General features: G+C 37.2%; 1 protein-coding gene and 1 long non-coding RNA gene across 9 annotated transcripts in view; one reads left to right on the forward strand and one right to left on the reverse strand.

Moving 5' to 3' along the window:
- LOC128877632 (uncharacterized) overlaps positions 1-14,032 on the forward strand; it is a 160,755-nt gene that overhangs the window by 82,985 nt on the left and 63,738 nt on the right. The window lies entirely within an intron of this gene.
- LOC128877621 (kinesin-like protein KIF13B) overlaps positions 7-14,032 on the reverse strand; it is a 134,444-nt gene continuing 120,418 nt past the window's right edge. For 4 of the 8 annotated variants that reach the window (XM_054125088.1, XM_054125085.1, XM_054125087.1 and 1 more), the window contains exons 20-29: positions 13,624-13,792; positions 11,655-11,672; positions 8,999-9,073; positions 7,009-7,160; positions 5,419-5,752; positions 4,035-4,294; positions 3,175-3,358; positions 2,892-3,092; positions 2,505-2,672; positions 7-892 (exon numbers count right to left, since the gene is read on the reverse strand). In XM_054125088.1, the coding sequence (XP_053981063.1) occupies positions 804-892; positions 2,505-2,672; positions 2,892-3,092; positions 3,175-3,358; positions 4,035-4,294; positions 5,419-5,752; positions 7,009-7,160; positions 8,999-9,073; positions 11,655-11,672; positions 13,624-13,792 (1,650 nt within the window). In that variant the 3' untranslated portion in view covers positions 7-803. Of the gene's footprint in view, positions 893-2,504; positions 2,673-2,891; positions 3,093-3,174; positions 3,359-4,034; positions 4,295-5,418; positions 5,753-7,008; positions 7,161-8,998; positions 9,074-11,654; positions 11,673-13,086; positions 13,102-13,623; positions 13,793-14,032 lie in introns of all 8 variants that reach the window. The other 4 variants (XM_054125083.1, XM_054125084.1, XM_054125086.1 and 1 more) reach the window with 4 other exon arrangements.

The following is a 14,032-nucleotide window of genomic DNA, read 5'->3' on the forward strand; positions in this document are numbered from 1 at the left end:
TGTGTGTGTGTGTGTGTGTGTGTGTGTGTGTGTGTGTGTGTGTGTGTCACCAGTGATGAATTTATAAAAACGCCAATTTTTTTTCACTGACGACTGTATTCACTTGATATTTGTGGATGCGAATTTGGTTGCTTAATCACTATGGAATTATTTCTTTAAATTGCAGTTTGCGCCTCGACGATCGTGTGTGTCGCGATCGAGGCTCGTGGGTTCTTCTTTTTCTTGGGGGGTTGTGGGGGGTGATGGTTGGGGGGGGGGGGCAGGGGGGAAAATCATTATCAAACTTGACTTTTGTTTCGTTTTTTTCTTCTCCCATTTTTCGACAGCCTTAGACAATGTACAATTCGTTATAATCGCGAAACTGAAACGACGTTCTCCTCTCTTTATGTAAAAGGTAAATGGCTCATCATCCCAGTCGTTAAAATAAAAATTGTGGAATGCATGTACAAATCATTAAAATCATCGTCGCTGACTTCTCGATACATAAAGACCAACTATGTATCGACTCCCCTACGCTACTGAAAATTGCGAAGTAGATTACTATGCTTTTTCTCGTTATTTCAGCATGTTCCGCTCGAATCGGGAACATCCCATGCCTTTTCTTCATATTTTTTTCTTTTTTGTGTGATACACATTAATGACCTAATATTTCAAGTAATATTTGTAAGTATTAATAATCCATAGCTGCCCTAACGTCTAAGGGACTGAAACACTGCTGCTACACATATCATAGGCATGTAGCAATTAGGATATTTAGTGACTTATTAGTTAAACGAAGTTACGGTGAAGCGGGTGTGATCCGTTTACTTGCCCCGTGGAGAAGATCGTGTGCCTGTCGTTGAGAGGCCTTCTCCTCGGCTCCGACTTCTGTGCAAGGAATGTAAACCCTCACCTGAAACACCATCGATCCACGATTAACCTGATCATAATAGATCGTGACATTGGTACAGGGTAAAAGGAGGAAAACTAATTTGCATTTAACGCTAAACCTAGAACGATAATATTAATTGTATGTAATTGTATATAAAATAAATAAATTGTAGCATTATAATAGTAGTTGACGTGGTAGTAAAGTGAATAATACATGGAAGAATTATATATACAATATATAAATAATATACAGTATACAGTTGTTACATGTGCTATTCAATTTGGTACTACATCAACTATTTTTGCATTAAATTGAAAAAGGTGTCTTTAAGACTAGTCATTTGAACGATTGCGATAGATACAGGCATAAATAGAATGTAGGTAGATTTAGTGTTAAAGACGAAGTAATATTGCAAGGTATTGTGGTCTTGAACGACGACAGATATTAATTATTTTACTATTAAATGACAATGTTAATAAGGAAATGTTCAAATGGTAACTTTCAGCTTGCTCAAGTGCTTTGTAAAATATATACAGAGTCAGTCACCTAAGCTTTGTACCTTGTATCATCACTTAATAATAAAAATATTCAATCTCATTTAAAAACCACCAATGATCTAGAAATCTCGGAGAATATGACCTCCAGATAAATTGATTTGCGTACCACAATATTATATCAGCCTCGAAATCAAACATTTTCCTCTTGAACATCTTCGTATCATTAAAAGCAACGGAGAAATTTTAGATACCAAAATTTAGAAGATTCACCCTGTATACGTTTTCCGTTGGCCTTGAGAGCCACAGGACAAAGACATTTGTGTTTAGGTCGGAATCCTCTTCAATAGAGTCGCAAAAACTTGAGAAATTCCAGGAAACAACCTCGAGGCGTACGAAATTCTCGCGGTTGGAATACCAGTGATAAGAGTAGCGGGGTGGGAGGAAGGGCTCCTCGGTCGTTTTCGGGTTGAGATCGGATCAACGCGCAGTCGTCCTCGATCTCTCCAAGCGGTCGCGTCGCGTGAGACGGCTCGCGTGTTTATTCGCGATTAAATCAAACGGTATCGGTATTAAATTGTTTCGGCTGACAATTTTCATGTGATATACACATACTTCGTCATTCAAAAATCTGGACACTTTCTCAATTCTAATAACTATTTAAAATAATTGTAGGTTCGCGTGTTTATTCGCGATTAAATCAAACGGAGTAAACGGTATCGGTATTAAATTGTTTCGGCTGACAATTTTCGTGTGATTTACATATACTTCGTCGATTAAAAAATGTGGACACTTTCTCAATTCTAATAACTATTTTAAACAATTATAGATTCGCGTGTTTATTCGCGATTAAATCAAACGGAGCAATCGGTATCGGTATTAAATTGTTTGTGCTGACAATTTTCGTATGATTTACACATACAGTATCACTAAAAAATATACGATGACTTAATTCTAATAACTATCTGAAAAGTTACGACTATCATTAATGAATTTCACTGAACCTTACGTATTCTACTATATGCTACAAGTATATTCGATCAATAATTCATTAAAATATCTCTCTAATAATAATAGAAACTAATTATATCGATCTTCGCTACGTATGTTTGCTATTAATTTTTGTATAATATTCGTACCTCTGCTAACGCTTCTGCGCATCGGTGCAGATTGAGGAAGAGTGAAAGTGTAGTTCCTAAGTGCTCTGCCTCGTTTGTCCTGGATTAATTTGTCCACTTTTACGAAGATCCCGCATTTCGGTCGACACGTGAAGTACCTATGGCCGTTCACAGCACCATCGTTTTTGCCTGGAACACAATCACCGAATCATTGAGTTCTTTGAATCCCTCGTCCAACCAAGAATGGTCAGCGTTCGCATTCAGTACACATTCTGAAGCATTGACGATTTAAATATGACCTCCAAGCGAGACATCGCAAAGAAAAGCGATCACTATGAAACTAGCACGATGGTAAAATGGCTATCAGTCTTCCAAGTCGATATAGAAAGAAATGATCAAGAATCTTACCAGTCGGGGCGTCAAGTTCGATTCCTATCCACGATCCAGACGCGAACTCTGTCGGACCAACGTACGCTATCACTCCTGAGTAACTATAGGGACGAACCAAGACGGATTCGCCAACTACAACCCAGTCTGGGAGCGGTGTTTCGACCCTGCTCAAGTCGTGCCTCGAACCGAAAGCTGAACTCTTGTCGCTAGTGTCGTCTGCTATCGAAATACAAGAAAAGAGTGTTAATATCAAGTTGCGAAGATGTACGGGATCTGTTATTGATGAAGAATGCCAACGTACCGTCGATTCGTTCAGAGGAGCTGTTGTCACCGTTTTCGTAGGGCATGTTGGGTTGCATCGATTGTTCCAGTCGTGCTGCAGCTTTACTCTCGGAATGCTGTGGACGGACCATGGGGAACGAAGCTCTGTGCTGGGAACTGGTAGGCCTTCCTGTGCTGGCAGAAGCTTTCCTTCGTCGCACAACCTGGACAACAAGAAACCAGAATTAAAATCTTCGAAGGTATCAGATTTATGTATATATATTATATTATATGTATTATATATACATATATATATAATATATATTATATATTATACTATAATTATATATATATATATATATATATATATATACATATATATATATATATATATATTTAATACTGACATATTTACTAACTTTTCTATATGTTGCACTTTATAAATAATTTAGTACACTCAATTTAGCTACACGTTCTTGTCTAAAGATTATAGTGGCACCATTTTGACATAATGCTTCTAATTAATAAATATTCACATAACTTTTAATCTTTTACACATTCTAATGTAGTACATGTTTAATACTGACTTATTTACTAACTTTTCTATATGTTACACTTCATAAATAATTTAGCACGCTCAATCTAGCTACACGTTCTTGTGTGAAGATTATACTGGGACCATTTTGACATAATTCTTCTAATTATTAAATATTCACACAACTTTTAATCTTCCATGCATTCTAATACAGTACATGTTTAATAGTGACTTATTTACTAGCTTTTCTATATACTGCACTTTATAAATAATTTAGTATGATCAATTTAGAACACCTTTCCTGTGTAAAGTTTAAAGTGGGATTTTGATCCAGTGCTTCTAATTAATAATTTATTATTAATTACCTTGCCCGGTGGCAGTTTGGTGTGAACGACCGAGTTGCCCTCCAAAGGGCTTTCCTCTCCGGAATTCGACGTCTGACTGACCTCCATTTCGCTTTTCCGTCGATTGCTCAGACCCTGACTCGACTGGTCCTTTTTCTGAACGGTGTTGGCGTGCGACGTGTTGCTGGTCGTATCGCTATCGCTTTTCGTCGAGGAGACTGGACTGTCCATATCCGCGTCCATGTAGACACCTGTGTCCTCCAGGTTCTTCCTAGTATGCTCTGTTAATTAACGAAACGTTTCAATAATATTGGGGGACAGAGACGATAACTTGGAGAGACACAGTAGCTTTGAACAATGTTCACTTTCAAATCCACGTTGAAGGAGAATTAAGATGAGTTGTAGGGAACCAGATATATGAATCGAGAGACTACAGTTTAGGGTTATCGTTGACTAAATTAGAACTCTACTTTTAGGTCTACGTTTAGGTTCTTCGTGTCGAGAAATAATGCTCGTTTGTGTGAAGCTGGTAGCTCACTTTGTGGAAGCTTAGAAATAATTAACAGTTTTGACTTCGTTTATCAAGTGTTATGTAGTTCCTGATCAAGTAAAGTTCTATCAATTAGGATTATTTAGAACTGTCCTTAACATGTTGAGAACTATCCAAGAACTCTTGTGGAGATAGATTGCTTCAATTTATCAGGAACTATAGAACTATTACAAATGAAGTCAGAACTCTTAATTATTTATGAGCTTCCACTAAGCTTCACACAGCCATTGTTATTTTTACAAAGAGTAGAGATAGACTCATATCGTATAGGATATTTTTAGTTCAGACAGACCTATCGAAACTACAGTTTAGACTTTTCATTGACTATTTTAGACCTTTACCTGTAGGTCCCTCTCAGTACCAAGGAACAACGTTCATCTTTGTAAAGAGTACAGCTACTCACATCGTATAGGACTACTTTAGTTCAAAACAAACGAACCTACACTTCAAGGTTACCATTAACCAGCCAATAACTTGACCTTCTGATCCCTCTTAACTCTTTGTACTCGAGGTCTTTTTTCTGGTATCTATCAGCAACTCGAGATGCTTTCTTAGCATTCTATTGTCTCGAATGCTAAGCTTAGATTAGCTTCGAAAAAGAGATCCTTAATTTGAGATTTGAGAATCAGGTCACTTTTGCCTCAACGACAATCATTTTATTGACACTTCAAGTTCCAAAGAAATTAAACCTAAAGAAAAGCTAGTGATGACTCTCGACACACCTCTCGAGTGCAAAGGGTTAACATCAAAAAACAATCCTCGTCTTTAAAAAGAGTACAGGTAGACTCACCTATATAACCTTCTCCCTTCATAACAACCTAACAAAACACCTTGCAAGATCGCTACTCTACTAACCCTCAGCACAGCTGTTCCCCATCACGTTCAAATTATCCAACGCTGTCGCCACCTCTCCCATGTACTCCTCAGGCGTCTCCTCCACCAAAGAGCTGTCCATTCGTTCCGTCTTCTTGCTGTCCAGTAGATTCCTATACTCCAGGTCCGGTGTCTCGTCCACGCTGATGGACTTGACCGACAGCGAGTCCTCGGACGTCAAGTTGGTGGTGGACACGGCTTGGGAACCGTAACCGCTGCTGCTCATGCTTGGCGTGCTGATCTTCGTCGATTGAAGTTCGACGAGAGAATCCAGTGTGCGTGAAGAAGTTAGTCGTTTTACTGGTTTCGCCGTTGCCTGAACGTAATCGTGTGTGATATACTTCTGATGCTTTAGAGTATTAGTTGTTTTTTTTTTGTTTTTTTTTTTTTGCTAATTGAAACACATTGGGTACTTGGTGTTTCGCTTCTACAATTATGGATCTGTAGGGGGGAAGCCTGCAGGTACCAAAATGGTAGTTCGGGGCGATCCAGGCGTGCCAGACGAGGTGGCGAAATAATAAAACTGTCTATGAGCTTATTGGCTCTTATGTATAGCGTGAGAAGTAGAAATTAATTCTGTGGTTATGGAACCGTATAAATTTGATATAAATGCAATCGGTTATAACAGTATTACGACACATGTATGTATAGGAGGAAGTTTGGTAATCACGCAAGTTTGCTTATTATTCTTCTTGTAACAGGTTCCGAGTGTACTTGATAATTATTAGAGAATAACAATAAGGAAAATTGCGTGTTTACTAAAATTCACATATGTAGATGCATTGTAATAGAGACCAGGCTGAGGACTTTGAAGCTGGGTACCTTCATGTAACCGCTATATTTGTTTAAATTAATATTTTGAACTAGAATGGTAGTGTGGTTAGCAAAATTCACATACATGCATTGTAATAGAGATCAGGTCGATGACTTGGGAGGTTTTCTACCTTCACGTACCTAGTATACAGTCAGTCCCCATAAGTATATTCGTACCCTCTATGACTATTAAAGAAATTCGTCTAAATTAAATCATGAGTTTGACGTTTCCAAATAAATATTTCATGATAAATATTTACACCAAACAAACTTTTCACATATATATTAGGTTGTCCCGAAAGTTTCTTTCGCGAGTTGCACTCAATTATTTGATGTGGTCGTGTTTATATAAATAGACAATCTAATTTCATAGATATTCATGTTGTAACAGTAATGGAGCAAAATGAATCGTGCACAATTCAGTAATGAAACATAAAACATAAAATATTGTGCATGTATTACTTATTAATAAAGCGAAAGAAACTTTTGGGACAACCTAATATGTTTATATTGAATATTTATTTGGTAACATCAAACCTATCATTTAATTTAAACGAATGTCTACAATAGGCACAGAGGGTACGAATATTCAAACTAGTATTTTAATCTAGAATATTCAAAACACCTTTCTCAAACTGACCAACTACTGGTCCTTAAAATTCTCAAAATATTTTTGACCAAGCGGAAATTATTCCTCCGTCCAAATCGAGTCTGACATGCCTGTTTCGCGCAGCAAGGTGTCTTTAGAACGTGTACTACCTGGTAGGCTTCGTATTCCAAGTAGTCCGCGTCGCTCTTCGCCTCGTCCTCGTCGTTGATAGGCGACGGCAGCTGATTACCCACGTTCGACGTCTCCTCGTGCAGGGTGGTCATTCGTAGACCCAGTTTAGCGCCGACCATGTTCGGGGATGCTAAAACGAACAAGCTCGCGTTACCGAAACCCGCGCGACCGCGACGCGAGCGAGTGAAAAATTGCGATAGCTTTATGGAACATCAGGGCCGATCTGGCCACTCCAAAGACAATCAATTGAACACCGATTTCGTGGTTTCGGTAGTCTCTCTCTCGGGTTTTCGACATACATTCTACGTAGCCAGGTAAATGAGTCGATTACACTAAAGGTGCCAGGTCGGTTCTGATACAGATTCGTGGTTGTACAAAAATATCGAACAAAAGGAGGGCCCATGCTGTTCCTAAGAACAAAAATGGATAATATATTCCACGTATTCGACTAACTTTCCCGGAAATTGGTACAGTCTCTATTTTTTTTTGTCGTCGATAGTAGCTCGATGACTCGGACGTTCGTCTTTCCACAACACTTCAGGTGTTTTCGAATAGAATGTTGTCTCGATGTGTAATAATTGGACTGCGAATGTTTACGCAAAGATGAAGAATAGAAACGTGATTCAAAGCACGTTTTGTTTTCTAAATGTTTCAACGTGTATTTTATATATTTACCCATTATTATATATATTGGGTTGTCCAGAAAGTTCGTGCCAATTTTTAAGAAAAATTCAAAGACACGTTTAAATTTTGATATGTATGTATTGAATCATATAAGTACCATTTTAAAAAAATTGATATGGACTTTCCAGGGAACCAAATATTTTCATTCATCTACATTTGCTGCAATTGCATGAGTATCCGCAGTCCAGTAATAATGGTGTGTCAGTCAAGGTTACGTTTTATTCAGTATGCGAGTTAGAGCGTTGTAGTAAAATATTAGGGTTAGAAGAGGAAGCGCATACGTGGAATATAAGGCAGCCTGAGAAGTAAACATAAAACAGAGCCGAAAAGGTACAAATCATTGGTAAGCAACGAAAACACCAAACACATATGGAACTACGCATCTGCGCCTTTTTGGAGGCACAGTAAGGCTGCAATTCCAAAACGACAACTACGGTTTCGATTAAAAAAAAATTATAAAAAAATAACGAACAAATTAAACAAAAGGAGAGAACGATACTTAACAAAACTGAATTACGGATTTAACAGTATACTTGTACTACGTAATGGTCGAACTAAGGAGTAAGGAAACCAAAGAGTCTACTAATCACTACGAGAATGATCGAATGGACTCTTTCAAACTTGCTAGAAGTCGGTATTTAAAAATCCTTCGTCGAACTGTTCACTTGCAAAAAATTCACTGGGAGGATCCTTCTTTGTTAACACGTTGACTGCTAAACTAGCATTCGCGATACAATTGAGAAGTGCATAATTCAATCTAGATTTATCTTCTTTGGCACCTCACCTTTAGAATTAATTAATTTTAGTAAAAAAGTAATTTGTTAATTGAAAGACTGCCGAATTGATTTCTTAAGAAGTAACAACAGATCCCTTTGTCACGTTGACCGTCCGAACAATAATCGTAAAAATTTCTACGAACTCAAAATTTTCTTTCTATCCAATTAGAAACGATACAATGAAACATTTGTGGTGAAACTCATTTTTACAATCTCTTTAAGATTCATCAATCCTGCCCACATTTTTTTTCTCTAACCTTAATGCATTTAATTCCTTAAAGTGGAGATCTTTGTCAGACAACGTGTTACGACGGGAAATATTTTAAGAATAATAACAAAAATTTGAAGAATTCATAAATCATCGAAGAATGATTCTCCTGTTGCACAATCTTTAACCAGAAGATAATCTTGAAGTGAACAGAGGATTTGCGACGTTCCTCGCCGATTTCTCTCAGCGGAGGAGTTGAGAGTCAGTTTGAAAGAGCGACCAACAGCGAGTGTCACCTACACTTGGCAGAGGTGGATTGTTGCAGACGTGTCAATGAGTTGAGATTCAGGTTGAGATTCAGGAAAGTTGGTCTCGCTGAAAGGAGATAGACGTACTGATTACACGACACTCTTTGTCTCTGTTGTTGTTGTTGTTCTTTCTTTCTTTTTTTTTTCTTTCTTCTAAACACTACGTTCCCTTCTCCTCTGAATGGCGAGCCATTGAGTGAACATATCTCTTTACAGGCCGTTTACAGGCTTATACAGTCATAAAATCATGCCTGCGGGCAAGAGAACACTGGATAGTGAGACAAACGAAATGTACACTTGCATGTGTCAAACTCGAATAGACCGAGAAACATTCAATATCGACGCAATCGCGATGGAACAATGTACAAGTAACTGCGATACAGAAACAGCATGAATTAACACTATTCTTCATTTTGTTTTTTGTTTTTTAAATCAGTCTCTTTTCTGACTGCATTTTCACCCTATATTTAGGGGTGTAACTCGCCATTTGAATTCCAAATCCAAAATGCACCGGTAGAAAAGTACATTTGGTGAGAAATGTTTGACAGAAATATATTTAAACAGAGGTATCGATATATTTCGTATCATTTTGGATTTGTTATAAGTAAACTGCGAATTTTGTGCATTAATCCAAGACAAAATATTAATATTATTGTATTAATATAGGATGATAATTAATAGAATGTATTCAGCTCACGTTTTATGTATAATTTTTGTATATTTTTGTAAATGCATAAAATTCGCACTCTAGTTATAAGTATACTAACAAGAACGATTAGTTTAAAGTCAATGCTTCAGTGTTTCCAACAGCTTCCTTGTTTTTAACTACACTCGTCGGTGTTAGATGCCTACCCTCTCATAAAGCATGCTCGACTAATTTCGAAACGACAATCTCATGCATCGCTAGTCGTCGTGAAATTTCCCTCTCTACGTCATTCTAGACTTGTTAGTATTACTTCCTCGATTTGACTTTAAACTAAGTCTTTCCACGGTGAAAGAAAAAGGGGAAAGAAGAATTGTTCCCCGTCGGCCAATGAATTCTTTTCGCTGTTTGCATTCGCGTAAATCCATTTCACTTCGCAAATCGCGTTACCTGATTTCCCGTTCGTGCTCGTAAAAAGCTTTTCCCTCTTTCTTCGTTCCTATGATAAACAATTTAGCTTCTTCGACAACTGTCGTCATATCGATCGTGTGAGTTTGTGAAATAATTAAAACTCTCGTTTGAAGAGAAGACAAAAAAAAATATACCGAAGAACTCTGAATTGTTTCTCAAAAGTGAATCCAACTAAATCGTTAACAGTATAAATATATAGATATGTATATGTGTGAACATATGTACACGTATATGATACAGTTAACCTACGTCTGTTTCTAAGGTAATGCTCGATAGCACATTCATAGATAGAAACAGTTAAATCAGAAACATTTTACAAGCGACTTTACTCATTTCTTTTATCTTTTTTTTCTTCTTCAAAAACTATGTGCAACCGTGTTACGCACATCGGTTCATTCTTAGTTTAGCCTTAACGTTTACGTGATAATTCGTCGAAGGCAACGAAATGCACGTGCTTCGAACAAATCATCAGGGAACTATAGGAATCGTTCCTATTCTAAGAAAAAAAAAAAATACTTTTGCAAAAGAATCTTTCCAAGGTCCATGCCTTAAGAGAACAGTGACATACATATAATAATAAGTGAACAGAGTGCTCGTGAAAATGATTTCTATGCAATGGTGACGTTGGTAAAGAAATACCGAGACGAGATTCTTTTTATTCCCGTCGCGATCGTTAATGGTTCACATCAGCCATGATCAACAACGCACGAAATCATTGCATAAAGTGTCGGTGGAGGAACAATTCAGTGAACAAACTTGCCGATGCTTGGTACACAAGGAGCACATTCGCATGCAGTAAATCCAGTTAATGAAACACAAAAGTAGCATTGCTCACGCAAATAATTAGTAGCGTTCAATCCAGCCGGAAACACGGTCGGCAATTTTCAGAACTAGAGCACTGATCAATCGGGAGTGATACCATTAACCCATTATGCGAATAATTGATGTTTGCCATAATCCCAATATATAATATATACTATAATTTAATATGTTTAATTTGGAATATATAATACAACTTTATTATGAAGGGAAATAACGAGACCATAAGCTGATGCAAATAATGTTTTTCTTAGTGAAAGACCATACTAATGCAGGATAGAGTCTGTAATTATTATTAAAACACGTGTTCCTTTTTTTATATATATATGGAATATTTGAATCAATATTTGATGAATATTCCGGGCTACAAAGATCGGTTAAATTCTTTCTGTATATTCTTGTACCCACAGTATATTATAAAGAAAGGTTTCCAGTATGTTGGGACATACGTATTGAGTTAATGCAGGAAGCAAAGAAAATAGGAGCAGCTAGCTTAACTAATAAACAGCAAAAATACCGCGGGGTGTGATAAGATACTCCGATTGGAGGTTCCGGTTCTGAACATTGCTATTTGTTAATTAATGGGCACACTAAGGCGTACTGGAAACGTAAATTAACTAAACAACAGACAGACTCAACCACTCACGAGACATATTTACTAATCGTCACTGCCTGTAACGGCATCAATTAAATATCAATCAAGACTCCATTTTACCTGAGTTCAGAATGGAGCCTTGCGTGGGCCGAAATAGTTGTAGAAGTAGTAGACGTAGTGTTAAACAGAGGAACAGATAAGTCGCATACATTAATTAATCGAAGACAAGAAACTTAAGTGAATTTTGCTACGGAATTCGCTATATCATTTTCTTTTATTTTTTTTTTCTTATTTTTTAAAGTTCGTTTAATTTCGTTATCGTTAGATACGCGATAATTGACAAGTGGTGGAGCTTAATTGTCGCTGCTAAAACGCTAGGCGGATATCTGAGAAAAGTGGATAACTTATTTACCATGCTCAACTTTCATTGGCCGCGAGAGCGATCGCGGTGTGAGTTGTTTCTAGGAAAGCTAATTACGGTTTTTGTATAGGTCTTTTGTTTTTTTCAACTGATCTGTAAGACAGTGCAGATAAGTTGAACATAGCGTGGTGACATAACAGTATGATAGAAGCTGTTAAATATAATAATACGAAATTCCAGTGTGGTGGTGACTGCTAATAAGGGGGACCAGTATTACCAAACATTTTTCAGGATAGTGAGAAAATGTCGATCGTGTTTGTTCTAGGCGACAGCGTTTTCCTTCTACCGGTGCCTTAAATTCTACCAGTAATTTCCGAAACTTTCGAACCTCGAGTTCCCCATCGCGGCAACGTTTCGACAAACTTTTATCGCGCCGTGACGCGGAACTCGGTTCGCAGTAGACACGGTAGAAGTAAACGCGAGGGATGACATGAATTTTAATTGATTAAAATCAGCGAAAGAAAAAGGAAACGGGTGAAAATGGTGTTCTCTTCCATTGATCCAAAAAACCAACATGTCCAATACCAAAAGGAATACGTGAGAGTGGAATTTTAGACAATCTAGGGCAAATCGTAGAGTGACTATCATGGCAAAGGTGATATATATAATATCAAAAAACACTGCATAAGCCACATTTCAGAAACCAGTTATAGATCCTTTATCGAATATAATTTAAGAAAGCGAAATCAAGGCAACGAGAAGTGATTCATAAACGTAAATCGATATCTTTCTAATACTAAGGTCGTTGTAAACACAGTGCCATTAAAAATTTGTTAAAAGCGTTATTCGGATAACTCCATTGTAGTTTAAGCAAACTAAGATGTCGCATTCATTAATAAACGATGAATTCGCATAAGACCGGGTATAGTCGTGAAAATTTTCAAATAATTTAAAAAAAAAAAAAAAGACCTTATAACCAATTCATCAAGTTTATGTGAGTAGCAATCCATTTAGCAAAAAATTCTGCGCTTGTAGCAAGCTCTGCGCCGTACAGAGTGTCAGCAAATATATCGTCATAGCATAAGAAACTAAAATAATATAAAACTCATTTACTAAGTCCGCTATGTGGTCAACATCATGGCAAATGCTTGCAGAGCGAAAGAATTCACTTGTGGAAAACCTTCAAATTACCTTTTTGTTGGCGTACTTATGGTAGTACCGTTGGATATTGTTAAAAGTTATTATGAACAACAGTAACGTATTAATTCTGTGTTTACTAAATCATTGAATAAATAATATGTGATGTGTACGATTCGTTTCGAATAAAATGGATTACTACGAAAACGAAGAGTCAACTAATGGATGAGAAAAATGGAATGTATGAGTGAATATTATTATTCGTGTCAACAATAGATTAAAAAAAAAAGTGATTCGCTTCGATTTACACTATTACACTACGAATCTTTCACCGAACTCCAATTGGGTTTCTCGCGTCTTCTATGATTTCATAAATTATATTCCCCAAAGTTCTCCCAATGTAATTAATCGCTTTTAACGTTCACGTTTAGCACATTAATTGCGTAGGATGTATATATATATATACGCCGTTAATTTCGTTCACTACTAAAGTGTGCAATTAAGAAATCATAGAACGTATATCAACGAATTTAATTACTCGAAAGTTTTTGATAGTAAGATTCAGTTTGCATAAAACGAACGTGTGCTTACCGATTCCAAACGGTTTCGATGGGGTGGTCACGAAGTTCTCCTCGTTCCTGGCGTGGCCAGTGGACGCGCGTCGCGAGTGCAGCAAACCGTTCATCTCGCTGTTGAGATCGGTTACGCTCTCCGAACGCGTCACGTTCAAAGAGTCCATCGACGGATCGGCTCTCAAGATCTGCAAGCGTTCGCTTGTATAAATCACGCTTCGACGGATTCATTTTTACCAGGTGACAGTGTTAGAGATTCAAAGAAAATTTTAAAAGAAAATCATTTAAATCGTGTAAGTGATTATTTTTGGAGTGAATCGAAAGAATCGTATCGAACTTGATGGTATTAGATGTAGAGGCGTAACGAGCCGTTCATTATTCAGGTTTAATGGCTTCAGTCAAGGGTCAGTGGTTCTCAAAACTACCAA

Source organism: Hylaeus volcanicus, chromosome 5, assembly GCF_026283585.1.
Source record: "Hylaeus volcanicus isolate JK05 chromosome 5, UHH_iyHylVolc1.0_haploid, whole genome shotgun sequence".
NCBI lineage: Eukaryota > Metazoa > Arthropoda > Insecta > Hymenoptera > Colletidae > Hylaeus > Hylaeus volcanicus.